Source organism: Erpetoichthys calabaricus, chromosome 1, assembly GCF_900747795.2.
Source record: "Erpetoichthys calabaricus chromosome 1, fErpCal1.3, whole genome shotgun sequence".
Taxonomy (NCBI): domain Eukaryota; kingdom Metazoa; phylum Chordata; class Cladistia; order Polypteriformes; family Polypteridae; genus Erpetoichthys; species Erpetoichthys calabaricus.
This window is the reverse complement of record NC_041394.2, coordinates 22099509-22121689: the sequence shown is the minus strand read 5'-3', so window position 1 is coordinate 22121689 and position 22181 is coordinate 22099509. Positions and strand designations below refer to the sequence as shown.

The following is a 22181-nucleotide window of genomic DNA, read 5'->3' as shown; positions in this document are numbered from 1 at the left end:
GATCAAATATCCATCCATCCATCCATTGTCCAACCCGCTGAATCCGAACACAGGGTCACAGGGGTCTGCTGGAGCCAATCCCAGCCAACACAGGGCACAAGGCAGGAACCAATCCCGGGCAGGGTGCCAACCCACCGCAGCTGATCAAATATGCAGTTACATAATATACATTATTAATGGTGTACATGTCACAAATCGAGGGCGGCATGGTAGCCCTGCTGCCTTACTGTAAAGAGACCTAAGTTAGTGTCCCAGGTCCCGAATGGAGTTTGCATGTTCTCCCCGTGTCTGTATGGATTTCTTCCAGTTTCCTCCCACAGTCCAAAGACAAGCAGGCTAGGTGCACTAACGATACTAAATTGTCTCCAGTATATGGTTGATTGATGTGTGTGTGTGTTGTGAGTTCAGCCTGCACTGGACTGGCACCATGTCCAAGGGACTGATCCTGCCTAGCGCCTTACGCTAGCTGGGATCGGCTCCAGCACCTCCGCAACTCTGTTTAGGAATAAGCGGGTTAGAAAATGACTGACTGATGTCACAAATGGACCTTACCTGCAGCCAAACATGGGTCATCCATTCAATATGTCATTGTTTTCTAAAAAGTATTCAGTTTGCATATTGAATTTATGAAACATTTATCTTTCACAGCTCCGTATTTTCCTTTAAATTTTATTTTTTGTTTCTGTCCAAAGGGAAGAAATTTCAGCTTTTGTGAAACTGAACCCAGAGCACTTGACTGAGACTGAAAACATGCTCAGAACATGGAATATACTGTGTCTACAAATTTGTTCTGTCAATTCCCTTTCATATTATCACAGGTTTTCCATTTACTGCATCAGAAATCTTTCACAATGCTTTTCAAATGGAGAATCACAAATCTTGAACCCTTTCTTCATTAGCACTCCACATACTTTGGAATTTTCTGGCTTCAGACCCAAGAGTCCTGTGTGACTAAAACTACCTGAGCAAATTTATCTATATACAGTGGTGTGAAAAACTATTTGCCCCCTTCCTGATTTCTTATTCTTTTGCATGTTTGTCACACAAAATGTTTCTGATCATCAAACACATTTAACCATTAGTCAAATATAACACAAGTAAACACAAAATGCAGTTTGTAAATGTAATGTTCTTTTTGCTTAACAGTGGTTTGCGTCTTGGACATCTGCCATGCAGGCCGTTTTTGCCCAGTCTCTTTCTTATGGTGGAGTCGTGAACACTGACCTTAATTGAGGCAAGTGAGGCCTGCAGTTCTTTAGACGTTGTCCTGGGGTCTTTTGTGACCTCTCGGATGAGTCGTCTCTGCGCTCTTGGGGTAATTTTGGTCGGCCGGCCACTCCTTGGAAGGTTCACCACTGTTCCATGTTTTTGCCATTTGTGGATAATGGCTCTCACTGTGGTTCGCTGGAGTCCCAAAGCTTTAGAAATGGCTTTATAACCTTTACCAGACTGATAGATCTCAATTACTTCTGTTCTCATTTGTTCCTGAATTTCTTTGGATCTTGGCATGATGTCTAGCTTTTGAGGTGCTTTTGGTCTACTTCTCTGTGTCAGGCAGCTCCTATTTAAGTGATTTCTTGATTGAAACAGGTGTGGCAGTAATCAGGCCTGGGGGTGGCTACGGAAATTGAACTCAGGTGTGATACACCACAGTTAGGTTATTTTTTAACAAGGGGGCAATTACTTTTTCACACAGGGCCATGTAGGTTTGGATTTTTTTTCTCCCTAAATAATAAAAACCATCATTTAAAAACTGCATTTTGTGTTTACTTGTGTTATATTTGACTAATGGTTAAATGTGTTTGATGATCAGAAACATTTTGTGTGACAAACATGCAAAAGAATAAGAAATCGGGAAGGGGGCAAATAGTTTTTCACACCACTGTATAATACCCATTATGTTGAGATTTTATTGAGATACATGCAGTAATTAAAAAAAAAAGTGCCACATTTTGAAAGCATTGTAAGAGCTTTTCTTATGCAGAAATGACATTCTAACAAAGATGATCACCTGGAGTCAACTGTGGGCAATGACAGGTTAAAACACATACTGACAGCAGTTGAAGAATGAATGTGCCTGTCCCTTCTGAAAGCTATGTGGCTGCATTTAACTCGGTTTACTTTTCTGAAAAATGTGAAGTCTCCCTTAATGGTTTTCTTAAGGCAAGATGTGGAATTTTAAGAATTTCTTGGGTTGATCCCAAATTAGGTAGACGGAAGGTAAGATTTTTTCTGGCAGTAAGAGCATTAGTTCTATTTGGGTGAAAGTTTTATTGAAATCAGCCTGGTAATTTTGGCTGCACATTTGCAGCCTCCTATATGAATCCTAAATATGAAGCAAGAAAAATATAAACACACACAGAGTTCAAGTTCTAACAGTCCTAAAGTCGTCTCTATTCCCAAATGGATTGTTCCATAGGAAAACAATGATAATTTCATTTGGATAAGTGACATCTGAAAATAGGCCAATCAAAAACACTAAGTTGAACTGTTGAACAAAGAGGTTAAGATAACAGAAATCAGTTAAGGTCATAGAAAATTGCATGTTGGTGATTGCATCTCTTCTATTACTGGGAAGCAAGCATCTAGTGTCAAGCTACTAACCAGCTGTGGTTAAGACACCACGACCACTTCCCTTCAAGACAACCTGAAAGTGTCAATTAACATAACCTGCCCATCTTTAAGAAATGGGAAACAAAATGTAACACCTGAAAAAATGTCACACAGACACAGGGAGAAAATGCACACTCTAGCCAGACAATGATGGACCCAGGGTCTGACCCTGTGTTCAGCCCCAGTGGACTTGTGTAAATGGATCTATACATACATCTGCATAGTTACCTGCTGCTGAGACATGAAACCAACTGTTTGCAAATAAGTCTCAAGGACTTCAATGAGAATGAAAAGGGCGATAGTAATCTATATATATAATTCACTAAGCTGACAGAACAGGCAAGACAACCATGGGATACGCACAGGCAAGACAACCATGGGATACGCACGACACAGCCATGCCCGCCAACTCACAGAGACCCACCCACCAACGCTAAGACGATGGGATACGCCGACAACTCACAGAGCCACGCCCACCCAGGGCTCGCAAAATCGCTAGCCCGACATCCCGGGGCTATTGTGTCTTACAGTCGGGCTACCAAAATCTATCTCAGCCCTGCCCGTCGAGCTATCATAGGAAGGAAAAATATATATATAATCCGTCCTGCGGTGGGTTGGCACCCTGCCCGGCATTTGTTCCTGCCTTGCACCCTGTGTTGGCTGGGTTTGGCTCCAGCAGAACCCTGTGACCCTGTGTTAGGATATAGCGGGTTGGATGATGACTGACTGACTGACTAATTTGTAAAGTAATTACATTTTATTTGTGAACATGCACTCTGAGCCTGCATTTGACGAAGAGCACTATACAAAAATAAATTTAAATTGAATTGAATTATGGCCACAAAGAAGACAGGTACCACTGAGTTGCTGAGCAGGACTTTAGTCAGAACCTTGCAGGACATCCTGCAAAACGACTGGTTCAATCTGCCTTCAGACTGCAAGTCATTCATTAATTTATTTTTGCTTCTTTTCCCTCTCTAGCTGATCAAAAAAAAAAAAATTAACGGTGATACATCAAATGTTTACAACTGCAATTCTGCTCTACAGGAAATTATTTGTGAGCGGCTGACGTTCAATGGCCAGTGATCACGACAGCATGTGCAAAGCTCCTTACGGAGAAAAGCTCTGCATTCCCATATGGGAAGTGAGTCAATGGAATTACTAAGCTGCTTCTGTTCACCAAAAAACAGCAGCAAGTGTGGCAGACAAGGGACAATGGCAGCATTGCTCAATCCTGCCTGCGTAATTCAAGTCAGAATGCCTCACAATGAATGACGCATCTCACAAGAATGTGGGAAGTGCAGCTGGGGAAAAGGGACAACACGTCAAAGGATGCCACTTCCCGGCTGCTTACTCAGGTTGATTCCAGCCCATGTCACCCCTCCCACAACACTGAACTGTAGAATCTTAAGACAAAGTCATCTGCTCACGAGGCGGTGACAGCAGGACAAGCACAAGTGCTTCATCTCAGCTACGAAAAAACATAGACATTTTGCTTTAATATTTTACTTGATTTCTATTACTTCAGGTGTAAAACATTAAAATTAACAGCATAAGGTCAACACTAATCATCATTCCTGTCAAGAAATGCTACTGGTGCTCCTTCATACCAATAGCAATACGCTTACATAATGCTTCAACGGGACTGGGACTGCCAAGTTCTTTTTAGTCATTCTGGGGTGTGTTCAGACCATATTATGGGTGTATATATTTTTAATCAATCTATGTATATCTTTATTTAGAGATCTTCTGTAACAAGCCAAATTCCCCAAAGGGGATAAATAAAGTTATATATACCTATCTATTCAGAAATATCCTCCCAGAAAGACATATTTTTAAATTAATGTTGAAGAGTTGTAAAGATGTTAAGTTTATGCATCTCACAGCTTGTGGTTAAGTCCTTTTATGACATCTGGTGGTCCTGGTCTTGAATGACAGAAGACATTTACCAAATAGAAAAGTTTCATTAATACAGTGGTACCTCTGGTCACGACCATAATTCATTCCAAAACTCTGGACAGCACCCGATTTGGTCGTGACCTGAACATAACTTCCCCATAAGATTGTATGAAAATATGATTAATCCATTCCAGACCGTATGAACTATATGTAAATATTTTCTTTTTTAAGATTTTTAAGCACAAAAATAGTTCATTGTACCATAGAATGCACAGTGTAATAGTAAACTAAATGTAAAAACATTGAATAACACTGAGAAAACCTTGAACAACAGAGAAAACTAACATTGTAAGAGTTTGTGCTAGACCAGGGGTGGCAAACTCCAGGCCTGGAGTGCCGCAGTGGCTACAGGTTTTCATTCTAACCCTTTTCCTAATCAGTGACCAGTTTTCACTGCTAATTAACTTTTTCCCCATCACTTTAATAGTCCTGTATTTAAGGATTCAGCCCTCTGAATTGATTCATTTCTTCATTAAATGACAGCCAAGCAGAAATGAGATGTGAAACGAGCTAACAGATGACCAGCTAAACTGGGGCTTCAAACTCCAAACAATTTCACTGCAATCACTTTCTTAATGAGAAGTCAATTCTTGCTGTTAATTAAAGCCATTATTTAATTCCATGGCTTGTTGCTGCTTTCATTCTGCCGCAGCACACATTTCGAAAACTGTTGTTTTACTGTTCTTTCTAAGAGCACCATCAAAATGTCTGGGTGAGAGATCAGCCTTACCAAGACCATCACCCCTCTTTAATTTCAGATATTGTGTGATGGGCACAGGTGAGCTGGTCATGTGGTGGCTTGTTTTGTGTCTCATTATTGTTTGGCTGCTAATTAAAGAGAAAGAAACAACTATGGGGCCTGAGTCAAGTTAATTAAAAGAAGTAATCAGCAGCAAAAACTGGTCACTAATTAAGAAGATAGTAAGAATGAAAACTTGCAGCCACTGCGGCACTCTAGGCCTGGAGTTTGCCATCCCTGAGCTAGACCAAGTTCGTACAAGACCCTTACGAACTGCTTGCTGTAAACACTTTTTTAATGAGTTTGAAGCACAGGGAAAAAAATTAAAGTTTGAAAAATCCTTAAATTTATACAAAAACTAACCCTAAGCAACCAAGAAAACAAACCTTACACGAGTCGAGTTCTCGCGGAGAAAATGGGAAACGGAGAATGGGAAATCATTGGCGCGTACAAACTGGAAGGGAAACTGGGCACCAGTGTTTTTGTTCGCCACCAGAGCGTGTTGTCGTGAGCAGATGCGAAATTTTGGCACATTTTTTCATCATAACCCGATTTGTACATGTTCAGAAACGTCCGTGACCAGAGGTTCTACTGTATAACCAAAAGTAGCCTGGGACATTAAGCTCATCTATAGTGAGGTTAAGCAGTCTATTGGAGAAATAGAACAAGACCTGAATAACAATGTTTTAACATAACATTTTTAATCCTGCTTCAACCCTGGGCTGTGAGGGGTCCAGCACTGGACACAAACCACACCGACACTCAGACTCAGCCAGTCCAGAGGTGCTAATTTTCCTAACATGCACACCTTTGGGAATCACAGGACAGCTTATGTAGACACTGGGAGAACATGAAAAATCCACATGGACTACAAATGGGCCTGGAATTCATGCCCAGGATCTGTGAAGCAGTAACATTAACATTATTAACAGACAGAGGAGCAGCTTCAGCGACAGACTGCCGTCACCGTCCTGCTCCACTGACAGACTGAGGAGATCGTTTCTCCCCCACACTATGTGACTCTTCAATTCCACCCAGGGGGGTAAATGTTAACATTATACAAAGTTATTGTCTGTTTTACCTGCATTTTTTTATCACTCTTTAATTTAATATTGTTTCTTTATCAGTATGCTGCTGCTGGAGCATGTGAATTTCCCCTTGGGATTAATAAATTATCTATCTATCTATTAACCAATTATAAATACATATTGTGAAGGCAAACTGGACAGCAGAGAGAACTCCACGTTGTTTCACATCCACCACCTGCCCGGAATTCCAGATCAATAGAACCACGATTGAGAATTCATTTTAAAACTACATGTAGCCCCCAGCCCACCAGTTAGCTGTGGTCCAGGCAACTAGGTCATGTAGTTGCTGCTCGAGTCTGGTGTTTTTTGAGGTAATGGCTCTATAAAACTCATTTAGTTTTCTTCCAAAAATCTGTTTTATCTTTTTCAGTCTTACTAAATGTTTTTTTTTTTTTTTTTTTAACCAGTTTTTACTGTAAGAAAGTATGTGCAATCAACTACAAGACCACAGAAAATAGCGACATGGCACTGAGCATTCTGTTGAAATTGCTCAATTACATGTACACATTGTAATATGAGCGCTATATAGCGCCCGACCCGGCACAGAGTCAGGCAGAGGCACGTACTTAATTAAAACAGTTTTTATTCTTCTTTTATTCTTCAGGCCCAACACAGTCCCAAAAGCACTTCAATATAGCACAACAAACCACACTTCTTCTCTCCACCTCAGCACCACCACTCCTCCTCAGGCTTAGTCCTCCTCCTCCCGACTCTGGCTCTCTCGAGTGATGGTGGCTGGCCCTTTTTATACCCCACCCAGAAGCGTTCCAGGTGCTTGGCCACCTGGTCCTAATTGCCCTTCCGGGTGGGGCTGAAGATATGACCAGCCAGGCTGCTGACTCCATGCAGCTCCCCCTGGCGGCCATCCAAGCCCCCAACCAGGCTGTGGAGGACTCCATGTCCCATGGAGCCATGCGCCAGGCTGGGGAATCATCATCCGCCAGGGAGGCTGCCACCAAGCGTCCCGGGGGAGGTATTGAGCTGCCCGTGGTGGCTCCCCTGGAACAGATGCAGCAGAGGCGTCCCTGCCGGGCATGGAACCCGGCTGTCCTTTACAACATACACAGTAACACCAAGACATTCTGCGCATGCCATGCCTTCACAAAGTATTCAGACCCTGTTCACTCTTTACAAATCCTGCTGCGTTGCCGCACTGTGCTAAAATTGTTTAAATTCATTTTTCCCTCATCAAGGAATATTCAGTACCCCAGAATGACAAAACAGAAACAGGATTTTAGGAATATGAAATTTCCCATTGACACAAATATTCAGCCCCTTTACCCAAAAGCACAATCACAAAGTGTACCAGCATCCTGCGCAATTACACATTACTCTCACTCAGTTAAATCTCAGCATCCACACTGCAAGGAACAAAAAGAAAAGAAACCTGCTGGGTCCATTCATGAAAGGATTTTAGCAATCAATTCATTAATGACACTGACTAGCAATAAATGAGGAAGTCAGACTTCTTAACTTATGACTTTTGGGCCTAACCAATCACAGACAGAAATTCCATTAGCTATTTGCAGTAAAAATGGGCATGAATGGTCGAGAGCGTATAGCAAGGACCATTTAAAATATGACAACTGCCTGGAGGTGAGTAAAAAAGAATTCTTCGTTTCCAAGAGCAAATTCTGTGGATAGCAGTTGATCAAAATAATCAACATGCAATAAGAGTTCCCATATAACATTCTGCAGGGGGGCAGCGAGCAAGAGATGAGCACCTTTCAACTGTCTGGGAGAAAGGACAAAAACACTACATTTAAAAAATGGTGGTGTCTGTAGCGAATGTCTAGATTACCTATTCAGAATTTGAAAGGGACTGACATGATGCGGGTTCGCTCCATGCTCCCATCTGACTTCTGGGAGCTCTTGAACCGACACCGTCAGTAATGTCACTGAGATGAGCGGACAAATGAACATAATTCTCAAATGAAGCCAGGGGATAATTCAAAAAGTGCCAAGGTGCTTTTATTAAAACAAACAGTTGTGTCCAAACAGAAAGTGCAGTGCTACACCATTCCAATAAATAAATAAATCCATAAAAACAGTGAAAAGTTGGGATAAAAACCTAATAAATAAATCTGTTAAAATCTGAGGTTAAAATCAGAAGTTAAAATGCAGTCTCTAGCATCACAATCTCAGCATACATTCGTCTCTCATTCTCCCTGGCTCACCCATTACTCCCGTATCCGCAACGAGCTCCTTTCGGCCGACCTCCATCTTGGCTGCCCCTAGGCATCACGACCAGACGGTCCGAGGTCGGCTCTCCTCCCTTCTTCCTTTGCGCTCACAAAGTCGCTCCTCAGATCCCTCGGGAGGACACCTGCCTTGCTCACCCCACTACATCCAAACATTCAATGGGGCAGACTAGACCCTAGAGCGCTACAGCCAAACACTCCTTCGCGGGGCTCCAGCTCATGCTGTCTCCTCCTTCCAGGTGGCCAGATCCTATGTTCCAAGACTGCTTTTCCTGTCCTTTAACCTCCTTTTTTCTCTGTCTTTTTCCTTTTCATTGATCACGATCCATTCCCCTTTTCCTGGCGCCAACCCATATATATATATATATATATATATATATATATATATATATATATATATATATATATATATATATATATATATATATATATATACACACACCCCTGTCTCCGTGGGCTCAACGCCTTAAACACACAGCACAAGAAGCCAATGAAGGAATTGCAAACAACTGCACCCACACATGCAGGTACGACTCGCTCCAACTACCTCAATTAACTCCCCACGGTTGTGCAATCGTGCCCACGAAGAGCGACACGGCTCTATGGATTTAAAACCTGGCCATTTTTTTTGAAGCCGTGAACCTACTATACGACAGGGACAACATAAATTAATTCATTGATTATTAGGGTAAGCTTCAATTATGTGCTTGTGTGGTGACCTGAACCAATAATTGAGACTAACAACGTATTTCTTTGAATATAAACTTCCAATTCTGGCTTCCATGTGTACATATCCATAAAAGAGATGGAACATCAACAAGGTGATTATTAGTGTGGTGCTTTAACAATAAGGTATTTATTAACCTGGCACACATTTTCTTTCCCAATACCAACAACTGTTCTCTGTTTATTAACCAGATCCAAAAACAACTTCTCATTCTCTACCATAATTTTATGTTTTCCCTATTGCTTGTGGAGTGCCATTGTGTATCTAATCTGTAAGAGCTCTGCTAACCAACAAGAAGAGTGGCAGCACACTGTAGTGCAGCACCACAAAATAGCCAATATATGCAAAACAGAAACCTGTCTGTTTTATTTTATGGAGATTCTTCTACCAAATATATGAATATGATGCTGCTAAGTAACATGAAATACAGGAATCCATGCTGAATGCATCCAAGTACTGTAGTGAGGAAGGAGAACAAAGCTGAGTGGACAGTTTTGAATCTTCCAATAACATTTGGAATATTCAAATATTAAAAGGCATTTGAATACATTTAGGAATTAAAGCAATGGCTCAATGATAGATTTACATATCGTGACAAACAAACAAATGCTGCTATATAAATTATTATACAGAAATTTTTAACACTAAATCTAACAAAACAAAAAGCTTTGCCAAACCAAACATCTTCTTAAGTTATTGTTGGTTAAAAATTACACACTATAGATTGAATTTAATTAGAAGTCAAAACTAACATTTTCAGACCTAAGGGATCAACTATAAAGCTGTAACCTTAAACCGAGCAGAATCCCTATCTCCACAGTTCACTTCAATCTCTATATGACAGTATAAGGAAATAATAAAGTGTGATTTATCAGTAGAGAAACATCACCAGGCAGATCATGGTGCTGGTGGTGTTATGGTTAGGAAATTTTCAGTTTAAATTTTAACGTTTTAACATTCAGTTCACTTTTTTTTCCTGTAATTAAGTATTTGCATCACTATTTGTATCATGGGACCAAAGCCACCCCACCACATTGGCTTCTGAATTATTAATTGTAATTTGGGGTCACAAGCACAATCCCTCACTGTTACCCCAACCTGCCCAGCACTGTTGCTCTATCACATTTTAAGGGTGCCGCTGGACTGGAGCAAATGGTCATAATGCCACAGCTGACTTAAAGCCCATAATGGATCGCCATCACTGATTGTATTATGTCTAAACACTGTGTGGAGGGAACACTGGCACACATATGTTGCTGCCGCGTTTAGATAACACTTTTATATAAAATTCATATTGAACCTTTCGCTTTCTGCACTTCTTTCACTTTTTCTTACTGTATGTGTAGCTTATGGACTGAATTTAGTATTTTACTCTGGTGTATTGTCTTTTATTCTATTTAATGCTTTGTACATCTTGTATTTATCTGTTTTAGTGTTCTATGCACAAAATATTTGTACCCAGTGTTACATGTACCCTGCTCTTCTTTGAGACTCTTTGAAGCAACTTGAGCATGGGAAAGGCACTATATAAATAAAACGTAGTATTATTATTATTATTACTACTAGGGGACTTGGTCCCCTCCTGCTTGCTTCACTTGCCCACCAAGGCGCACTACGTGACACCCAATTCACACCTCTGCTGCTCGTGTTGTGAAGGGGGGAGCTGAACACACTTAAGGAGATGAGATCGGATCAGCTGCTGGCTTGCTGGTGCCGAGCTGCGTCTTCTGCTTGTCACTCTGCGCGTCACTCATTTAAAAGCCTGTGCAGCAGCTGTCCTTTTGTCTCACGGTATGTTAAAGTGTCTGTCGCAGGATGTTAAAGCGTCTCTGAGAAAATCATGTATCGTCTCCTTCCAAGCCTTCCAAGATTTTTTTTTTTATAATAGATTATTATTATTATTATGATTATTAATTATTACCCACTCAACATTTACAGCAAAGTTAGGAAATAGCACTCGTTCAATGCCAGGAAAGCTGAAGCTTCAAAATAGCAACTGGTATAAATACTGCAGACAGAGAAGCGATGCCACACTGATTGTAATGGTTAGCACACTATCCTTTCAAAGGAGAACTCCGGGTTCGATTCTAGCCCATTATGTTGAAATTTTACTTTCGTCAAACATTTCCCCTCACTATTTATCATTTCCTCCATTGTCACAGGAGTGAATTTCAATCGGGGGACCTTTGCATCGCAAGGGAAAGACAAGAATTGTGTACATAAAGAAGCTTCCTAATACAAACAACAGTTACTCTATGTACTAAAGTTTGTCAATATATAATTTGCAATTACTTTTTATCTCTCCGTTTTCCCACCCGGGCAGCACTGGGTAACTCAGTTCAGTTTCACGTATAAGAAAGGATCTGACACCAGCTTTTTTGATTTCCCATTAGCCTTATACTGAGCTTTGTGTTCATGGCTGGATTTTTACATGGGCTAATCTGGGCTGCAGCCCAGGTCCCCAAACTCAAACAAGATGTATGAAAAATTATTTTTTCTTTGTTTTTCAAAGAAATATTCGTGCCGGCAGACTAACGCTAGTCTTGAGATAACGCATTCACGCCATCATCCCAGAGTTTCCTCGTCTCCAGTGAACTGCAAAAGGGAGATCTTTGCTGGAGAGCCAAATATGGGCTAATGGGGCATAAACTGCATGAAGATGAAAGCAATTTGTCCTGTTATGATGATGACGATAGAGACAGCACGATAGATTCTAGCTCCGGCGAGAGTGAATGATGATGATTTTGCACAAATGAAAAACTATAAAATCCACTTCTAATTGTGCATGGTGTAACAAGAGGTGCTGGGCAACTTTTAAAGATGCCATTCACTGATCTCCAGAGTGCAAGACACATGCATAAAGTACACATGTTCATCTGCAGAATTTCGAACTGTAATCGATGCATCGGCTATGATCATTAATAATGTCATGACAGATGTAATTGTGACGGACCCTGAAAGGCTTTCACAGCAGCACACACACTGAAACTCAGTTCCAGGATGCATATATGATATGATGTCAGTTACGACGAGCTGCTGGCACTTCTATACCAAGGCGTAATTTAACGGCCTGCAGTTGAAATGTACTAATCAACAAAACTTATTTGAAACTTCTTATGGCCGGCGGATCATGGGTGGAGAACATTTCAGCTCACTCCTCAAGTGTTGGCATGTTGTTAGCTACCAACTCACACAGTAGCGAGAAATGCTTTTTCAAAATAAAACCGTCCATTATGGCTCTGAAAGAGAAATCTACTAAAGTCTACATACTTCAGCAAGTTGACAAATCCCTTATAGTTTCGAAAAGCTGCTTGCAATTCACTAACATCATACAATTATTCAGCTGGACAACGTTTCTACTTCAGGTAAAGTTTATTGGTAGCCCAACCACAAACTGGCGGAAAATTGACTTAAGTTTTTTTTTTTTGTTTTTCTCTTAGTTTTACCTTAACAATGGAAAATACCTGACATTGTGAAGATAACTAGTTGCCAGTGTCTCTCACAAAATAGATAAAGTAGATCTATCTAGATAAAATAGATAAAGGGTCAAACTCTGTGTGATTTTAATATGTGATATGACACACTGTGCTCTAAAGGACATCAAGTAATTATAAGCTAAGCTTTGCCATTACACACACTGTGTCTATCCACCCTATCTACTGTATAGTTGTTGTTTCTGTTTTTTGTGGCTATCCATACAAATTGCACATTCTAGCATTACTTGCTCTCCCAGTATACTACAAAATAATTAGCTTTGACAGTACACACAAGTTCTTCTGTGTTTCCCTCAGAGTAGACAAGGTGGGACCCAAGCCCATGGAAACCCCTCTCCACTAAGCCCACCCCAGTTTGTAGCACCAAATCCCACCACAAATCTCTGTGTGCCCAGCATGTTTCTTTCTATGCAGTGTCACAGCTTTAGCTTGGCAGCCACTGTTCTAAATAAGCATAGTGAGCAATCCTGCATGTCCAACTAGTCTCCATTATCGTTCTGGTATTGTTATACTGCATTGGGACATTACTCCACGTGAAAGGCACTATATAAAGATCAATGTATACATACTGTGACAGTGAAACAATACTATATGAGAAATTAATTTTAAATCATTTAAAGGAAAAATAAAGATAATTATCAAGTACAAACTGTCAACTTCTCATATTTATTCAGGTAAATTTCATACTGTATATGTAAGCATGCTTTGAGACATAATGGGTTTAAAGCATACAAACACTGTACATTGCACTGCAACAATGTGCCATAGTGGTTTACTATCCCCGAAGGCTGGCGATTCAAATCCTGCGAGTAACATTGTGTGACCATGATCAAGTCACGTCTGTGTGCTTCAACTAGAAAAAGAACAATTTAATCAATTGAATCACAAATGTTGTATTAATACATTTATATAGCGCCTTTCCCATGCTCAAGGCACTTCACAGAGTTTAAGAAAGAACGGCAGGGAATACAGTATATAGCATTGTACTAAACCAAATAAATAAAGAAGAGTAAGTTAGTAATTCTGAGAAAAGTTTTGATTTATTTTTTTAAAAGAATTCATGGAGTCAGCTGATCTAATTAATTTCAGTAGGTCATTCCAGAGTCTGGGCGCTATACAGCTGAAGGCCCTGCTGTCACCCATGGAGTGTAGATTAGTGTGGGGCACAACAAGATTGCCAGAATCAGAGGACCTTAGTGGGCGGACAGGCACATAGTGATGGTGAAGGTCACTGATGTAGTTTGGCGCAAGGTCGTTTAAAGCTTTGTAGGATTTTATATTCGATTCTGTAAGACACAGGGAGCCAATGAAGATGGAGCAGGATGGGTGTTATGTGCTCGCTGCTGCTGGTTCGTGTAAGGACTCTTGCAGCAGAGTTTTGAATAAGCTGGAGCTGTGATATAAGATTAGAAGGGGCACCTGCCAGTAGGGAATTACAATAATTGATGCAGGATGTGATAAAAGCATGGACAAGTTTTTCAGCGTTAGAAAAGGAGAGGAAGGCTGTTGTAGGCTGTCTTAGATAAAGGCGTCAGGTAAATAATAAATAATAATGTAAAACATAAAACGGTAGATTTTTTTCCTTTAGAAATAAAAATGTAGGCTTGGTAATAATTCAAAAAGACCAGACGAGCTCCGCCCCGTGACCCCACTTACCCCGGCCTGCTCCTCCGGGCTCCCCAGCACGCACCTCACGTGCTGGCCGTTGGGCTCCGCGTCACTGCCGACGATGTCGTCCTCGGACTCCTCGAAAGAAGAGGCAGAAGATAGTCCAGCGGAGGATGAACTGGATAGTTTTCTAAAAAGCAGCGATGGCACCGGTGAACCTCCGCAGCCACTGTCCGAGCAAGGAGATTCCTCGTCTGGGACAACCCCCGGGCTGCTTACCCCGGCTGGCGCTCCCCCCGTGTCCCGTGTAATGATGAGCTTCGGGATAGTTCCAGCAAAGCCTGAACATTTCGGCACGCTATTAGATGCGTCTGCTTGCACGGAATCGGTGGGTTCAGGGATGAGGGTGTCGGGAGAGGGAAGCCATAAGCTCGCCTCACCGACTCCTGTAGCATTCATCCCACTCTCCATCGCTGCGGATTCTTGGTCCCCATCAACCTGCACCTTGCGTGACCAAGGATCCTCGTGCCTCATCCCCAGGAGCCCATTGTTAGCCTCTCCCACCACGTCCTCTTTACTCTTCACCAGATCCCGGTGCTCGACGCCTATCCTGCGGATTTTCATTCGCCTGTTCAGAGCCGCTTTCTCCCCTGATTTCGCTTTTCCTTTTGCCTTCGCCGCAGCCACTGAGGTGGAGGAGGAGGAGGACGGGGACTGGCCCATCCTGCCCACCGTAGGAACCGCCCCCTCCTCCCGTTAATGGAGTTCAGACGACAGCAAAACAAAAGATGATGTCACTCTAACCACGACTCCGTGGTGACGCCAATGATAAAAATACCGCCTCTCCTTTCAACGAAGCAGGATTGGTCCAAAGAAAATTAAAACCCGCCTCCTGTCCTTCCACTGTTCCGCCTCCTTCGTGGTCACATGATGTCTAAATCGGCGGAGATCCTACATCCTCTGTTTCTCAGTGGTCTTATCCTGCAAAAAATAAGAAACACATTAGAGAAAAATGTGTTGAGTGTTTTCACAACTAGGAGTTGTATGTTTTAAATAAAGCGTCTTAAAGAAGAATCTTTTAAATCACCGCACCTGTTTGGAATGATCCCAATAAGCCAACGCTTCGTGCTAATTTAAAGAATAACGTTTAACATAACCAACTAAAACCAATTCAGACAGACCGTGCGATATACAGACTAAGACAGTGAATTGTAAATGCCTTTAATTGCCTTTGCTGTTTACAGATTTTTTTTTTTTTTAACAGTTGCAACGTTTCCTGATCTTCTAAGTCACCTTGGATAAAGACACCTGCCAAATACTTAATAATATTTATAAAAGGCCATAGGGGCTGAGGATATTTGGGCAGGAATAAGGAAGGAACCAAAACAGGACCGGGGCTCCAGGTCTAGGACACACACACACACAAAAAAAAAAAAGACTGCAAGGGTAAGGTCAGGGTCCACCCTTTAGTTTCTCTCCATTTAAGTGTCTTGTGGGGTTATTTGGTTGGTGCAATTTTAAATACTTCCATAATGTGCCACAACTCATCTATGGCACCATTATATATCTATTATATCACCATCGCAGGTTCATCTAAAGTTTGTTGAGAATTATATGGTAAGCAAAAAAAAAAAAAAAACCGTATTTAGGAATGATGGGACACAGAGTGAAAAACCTGGACCAGCTGACAGTTTTGTACAATCTGCCCCCACAGGTACCTAAAAAGAGGACATTTCTGTGGAAGCCCGGATGTATTCTAACCCTATGCAAGTCCATCATAGACTCAAGTAATGTACACATCCATACACTGGCACAATCACTGGCAAGTAAGAACCAAGCAAACTGTTCTGCAACCACTAGTGTGGGGGAGAAATGCAAGGAACAATTTCACTGTAGTATAAACAAATGACAATGTGCGCTACAACATTCATTTCTATACAGTAGCATACCTTCATACACCAAAGTAGCTGAAAGTGTTTTACAATAACAGTGGATACATCAAATAGGCAGTCGCACATGTGCTTGTAGAGACCACCTTCCTGGCTCTGGTGAAGTAAGCAGTTCCATGGGGGCGGGGGTGATGCTACCACTAAGATTATCTTTCCTTTACTCCACAGCCAATAAAAGACACCCAAGAAGGATGCCTGACCCCGCCCTGACACAAAAAGAAAGCCCCACCCCTTCCAGTCTAAAAAGCCGTCCCATTTCCAGAAAGGTGGCGCCAGATATTCAACTGACACTCGTGAAGGACAGAACTGAATGTGTAGCCTTGTGATTAACTCACATATTGTTTGAGCCAGTTGTCTTTTTTTCTTTGTATTAGAATGGGTTAACAGAGTGGTCCCCCAACTGTTGCTTGGCATTTCATGTTGTCTGCTTTCCCAGCCACCATTACAAGGGTTCCAAACAAAAATTAAAAACTAAAGTCCATCCACCCGTCCATTTTCCAACCCGCTGAATCCGAACACAGGGTCACAGGGGTCTGCTGGAGCCAATCCCAGCCAACACAGGGCACAAGGCAGGAAATAAACCCTGGGCAGGGTGCCAGCCCACCGCAGTATATATATCATGAATATGTGTGTGTGTGTGTATCACACACATACAAATGGTATGTCCGGAAAGTATCCAGCCATGTAACATGAAAAATAGGTACATTTATTGAAGAAGATACATGAAACATTCTAAACAGGACAATGACACCTCAGTTCTCTTCAAAGTAGGCACCTTGAACCTTACACAGTCCTCCCACCGTCTCTTTCACTGTTCAAAACCCTCTGCAAAATCCTTAATTGGAATCGCCATCTGCGCATCGTCGTATTTTCCTGAATCTCACCAACAGTCCGAAATCCCTTCTCTTTCAAAGGTGATTTTAGTTTTGGGAAAAAAACAGGCTGTAGGGAGGCCGGGTCACCTGGATGATTTAATGTTTCACCACTCATTATATTGTCCCCAAAAGCCTTCTGAATGTTCAAGCTTAACGCAAAATTTGATTCAGATTCGTTGCTCTACTTGTTCAGTCATATGGAATGCGACAGCCACAGAGTGTACACTCTCCTTAGCTGCCAGGTTACTTCAGTGCCGCCTAAACCATTCTCATTATGTTAACAATGACTGGACTTTTTCCAGACAGAACTCATATATTATATATATATATATATATATATATATATATATATATATATATATATATATATATATATATATATAAAATGCAAAAATCATCCAGTCACTCATCAACAAAAACACCATTTCCCATTTAGTTGGCAGAATGGTACATGTAGGTCAGTAGGTATCAGCTAAGAAAGGACATTTTGATATATGCATATTTAGTGGTAAACACTCCCCTACAATAAAGAAAAACTAAATACCCCAAAATTTCAAAAACACTTTGAGGGATTTGACTGAAATGTGGTGACTTTATATAAAAAAAGAAAATTCACCAACACATGGTATTTTTATTTGTCGTTCAATTTTTTTTATTTGTCGATATTTATTAATACAGTAATCCCTCCTCCATCGTGGGGGTTGCGTTCCAGAGCCACCCGCGAAATAAGAAAATCCGCGAAGTAGAAACCATATGTTTATATGGTTATTTTTATATTGTCATGCTTGGGTCACAGATTTGCGCAGAAACACAGGAGGTTGTAGAGAGACAGGAACGTTATTCAAACACTGCAAACAAACATTTGTCTCTTTTTCAAAAGTTTAAACTGTGCTCCATGACAAGACAGAGATGACAGTTCCGTCTCACAATTAAAAGAATGCAAACATATCTTCCTCTTCAAAGGAGTGCGTGTCAGGAGCAGAGACTGTCAGAGAGATAGAGAAAAGCAAACAAATCAATAGGGCTGTTTGGCTTTTAAGTATGCGAAGCACCGCGGCACAAAGCTGTTGAAGGCGGCAGCTCACACCCCCTCCGTCAGGAGCAGAGAAAGAGATAGAGAGAGACAGAGTTTGTTTTTCAATCAAAAATCAATACGTGCCCTTTGAGCTTTTAAGTATGCGAAGCACCGTGCAGCATGTTGCTTCAGGAAGCAGCTGCACAGAAGGTAGCAACGTAAAGATAATCTTTCAGCATTTTTAGACGAGCGTCCGTATCGTCTAGGTGTGCGAACAGCCCCCCTGCTCAATCCCCCTACGTCAGGATCAGAGAAAGTCAGCGCAAGAGAGAGAGAAAAGTAAGTTGGGTAGCTTCTCAGCCATCTGCCAATAGCGTCCCTTGTATGAAATCAACTGGGCAAACCAACTGAGGAAGCATGTACCAGAAATTAAAAGACCCATTGTCCGCAGAAATCCGCGAACCAGCAAAAAATCTGCGATATATATTTAAATATGCTTACATATAAAATCCGCGATGGAGTGAAGCCGCGAAAGGCGAAGCGCGATATAGCGAGGGATTACTGTATTATGCTAACTTCCATGCTCTGTGCTGCATCGAGACTGTGCTTTATGCAAACAAAGAACAGAGCAGTACTGATTGACAGGCCACGTGAAGAGCACCACTAACCAATAAGGTGCACAGATGACTGAAGATGGGGTGCCGTCCTGGACAGGAAAAGAGAGACATGATCGCATTGTGAAATGAAAAGAGAAAGTCCCGCAAAGTTTAACGAAGATGCAAAGCTCAGTGGTTGACAAACTGCTTTTTATTTATTTTTTTGCTATTAACTACTCGCACTCTTAGATGCTTACTGGCTCTTATCTTTGTTATCCAATCTGCTCCATCAATCTTCTGGCATGAAGTATTGAACGCCGCAAAGCATTCTTACATGAATGATGAGCAAGCAGACCCCATGAATTATCGAGCGCCACAAAGCACTCTTACATGAACGACGAGTGGACAGCCACCCAAGGAAGATTAAATGCTGTAAAGCAGCAAAGAACCAACACATAAACACCAAGCACTTGACCTCTGGAGTTTTGGGAGACAAAGGCGCATTACCAAAGGGTAAACAGTGCAGCAAAGGCTGTGTGGGAGGGGGGCAATGAGCAACACAAAACCAGCTGCACAGGAGGGGGGCATTGAACAGCACAATTACAGCTGTACGGGAAGGGGTGTGAGCAGCACAATAACAGCTGTGTGGGAGGGGGCAGTGAGCAACAAAACCACAACTGCGTGGGAGGGGGTGTGAGGAGCACAAAAACAGCTGCATGGGACAGGGGCAATGAGCAGCATAATTACAACTGCATGGGAAAGGGTGTGAGCAGCACAATCTCAGCGGCATGGAAGGGGGTGTCAGTAACACAATAACAGCTGCACGGGAGGGGGGCAGTGAGTAGCAAGACCACAGTTAAACAGGAGGAGGGCAGTGAGCAACACAACCACAGTTATGCCAAAGGGGGGCTAGTGAACAACACTAAAACAGCTGTGCGGGAGGCATGGCCAGTAAACAAAACTAAAACAGCTATGTGGGAGGCGGGGCTAGTGAACAACACTAAAATAGCTGTGCAGGAGGTGTGGCTAGTGAACAACACTAAAACAGCTATGTGGGAGGCGGGGCTAGTGAGCAACACAATCACAGTTACACGGAAGGGGGTCTAGTACGCAACACTAAAACAGCTGCACGGGAGAGGGGCAGTAAGCAGCAACACCAAAGCTGCATGAGTTGGGGACAGTGAGCAACACAATCTCAGCAGCGTGGAAGGGGGTGTCAGTAACACAATAACAGCTGCATGGGAGGGGGGCAGTGAATAGCGAGACCACAGTTAAACGGGAGGGGGGCAGTGAGCAGCACAACCACAGTTATGCCAAAGGAGGGCTAGTGAGCAACACTAAAACAGGTACAAGGGAGGGGGGCAGTGAGCAGCACAATCAAAGTTGCATCGGAGGGTGTGTGGGTGTGAGGAGCGCATAAACAGCTGTGTGGGAGGCGGGGCTAGTGAACAACACTGGTGCCCCCTACCAACATTGCTCCATTCTTGCCCATATGAGTCACCAGTAGCTAATGTATGCATAGCAGTGCATGCTGTCAGTTCGGACCACATTGGCAGCCATCCTTTATAATATAAGTCACATTATTCAGCACACACAACAACGGGTACTGAAGTTCTTTCTTCCCCACATAAGACACTGGTTAGTAATTAAAGTAATAATTACCAGAGGACCACTCTAATTTTAGTCCTGTTCGATTCCCTCAAATGACAGAATTTTACCAACAGGTCGATTTGCACTGGATTAGTGTTTTTCATTTATCTTATTTCGTTTCTACTTTATTTTTGACATATTTGAACAATTCTGTATCCTTATATGTGAGGGTTCTGTATTTAGTGAGTGGCATATTCTTGAATTTTGCCTTAAGTTTGTAATATTGTATTGTATTGTGGACATGAGTCTTTGGTTTTGGGAGCTTTCTTATCTTCTTTAGGGGGTCACAGGGGGGGGGGGGGTTATCAAAGCCCACTGAGACATTCCTTGGGTGATTTTGGGCTATACAAGAAATACGTTGTTGTTGTTATGTAGATTGGTGCTGCTAAAGCAGCCCTAGTGTTTGTGTGTGTGTGTCTATGTGTAGGATACACTGGCACTCTGACCAGGAATTGTTCCTGCCTTGCTGGGACCTTCTTCTTCTTATGTCTCCTAGTTCCTTACAGAACATGAGGCTGTAACAATCTGCTTCTATCTTGTTCTATCAATGGCAGCATGTTGTGCTTCACCTCATGAGAGGTGTAATTCTTTCAGTCCAGTTCTTCTATAGTCCTCCTCCTGGTTGTTTTCAGCCTTCCTTGCTTTCTTTTCCTAGATGGTGTTCAACTCATAGCTACTTTCAGAATGCAGTTTTGGCATGCAAGGCATTTCACCCTACGGCGCTTGATCTCCATCACCACACTATGTGAATTGGTCTTCTTATATAACTCAACATTCAAGATCTTGTCTGGCCAGAAGATACGGCAAATTCTACCAAGGCAGTTATTGTGGAATACGTGAATCTTCTTCATGTCACTCTTGATGACACGCCAGCATTTTGACCTGTAGAACAGTAAAACAGATTTGATGTTGTTCTGAGACTGTATTGTGTGGATTTCCAGATCCTAGTCCTGTCTTAATATCCTTAGCTGCAGCATTGTCCTTGCTCAACAGACTGCCAAGGTAGGTGAACTCCTCAACATCTTCAGGTGGGCTTCCATTCAGAATAATGGGTTCATCAGATCTTGCATTGATGTGCATCACATGGGTTTTGCTGGTGCTTACATTGAGGCCCGTTTTCCTGGCAAAGCTGTCCAGTCTTTAGGTGTTCTCTTGTAGGTGGACATGCATTGAGGACAAAAGAACTATGTCATTTGTAAAATCAAGATCTTTAAGCTGTTGGAACAGTCCACTGTAGGCCTATAGGCTTGCCTGAAGTTCTGTGTCTTATGATCCAGTCAATGACTACCAGGAACAGGACTGGTGAGATGATGCATCTTTGTTGTACCCCCGACTTGCTGGAATAGGCTTCAGTAACCCCCCCCCCCCACACACACACACACACACACGGCTCAGGATAAATCAGTTTTAGAAAATGGCTTGCTGACTTACAGAACCAAATTCTTCCAGTGTTCATGTTGCAGGGACCATGTTCCACCATGCAGCCCAAATATCATTTTTAAACAATTTTCTGTAAGATATCATGAAACATTAATCAACATAACTATTGTGACAGGCGGCCACTACCCAGCCAGGATGCCAACAAAATGGAAGGACCGTGGGAGAGAGCATCGATGAGGCACTACCTCTCCTGGGATACTAGAGGACAGCCCTCCTGGTTGGCTGTG

General features: G+C 42.1%; 2 protein-coding genes across 4 annotated transcripts in view; one reads left to right on the top strand and one right to left on the bottom strand.

Annotated features, from left to right (window-relative positions):
- Positions 1–22181, top strand: part of LOC114647552 (myotonin-protein kinase) — a 437098-nt gene that overhangs the window by 112138 nt on the left and 302779 nt on the right. The window lies entirely within an intron of this gene.
- itpkcb (inositol-trisphosphate 3-kinase Cb) overlaps positions 1–22181 on the bottom strand; it is a 201355-nt gene that overhangs the window by 108294 nt on the left and 70880 nt on the right. For both annotated transcript variants that reach the window (XM_028796198.2, XM_028796202.2), the window contains exon 2: positions 14478–15410. In XM_028796198.2, coding sequence (XP_028652031.1) covers positions 14478–15152 — 675 coding nt within the window. In that variant the 5' untranslated portion in view covers positions 15153–15410. The remainder of the gene's footprint in view (positions 1–14477; positions 15411–22181) is intronic.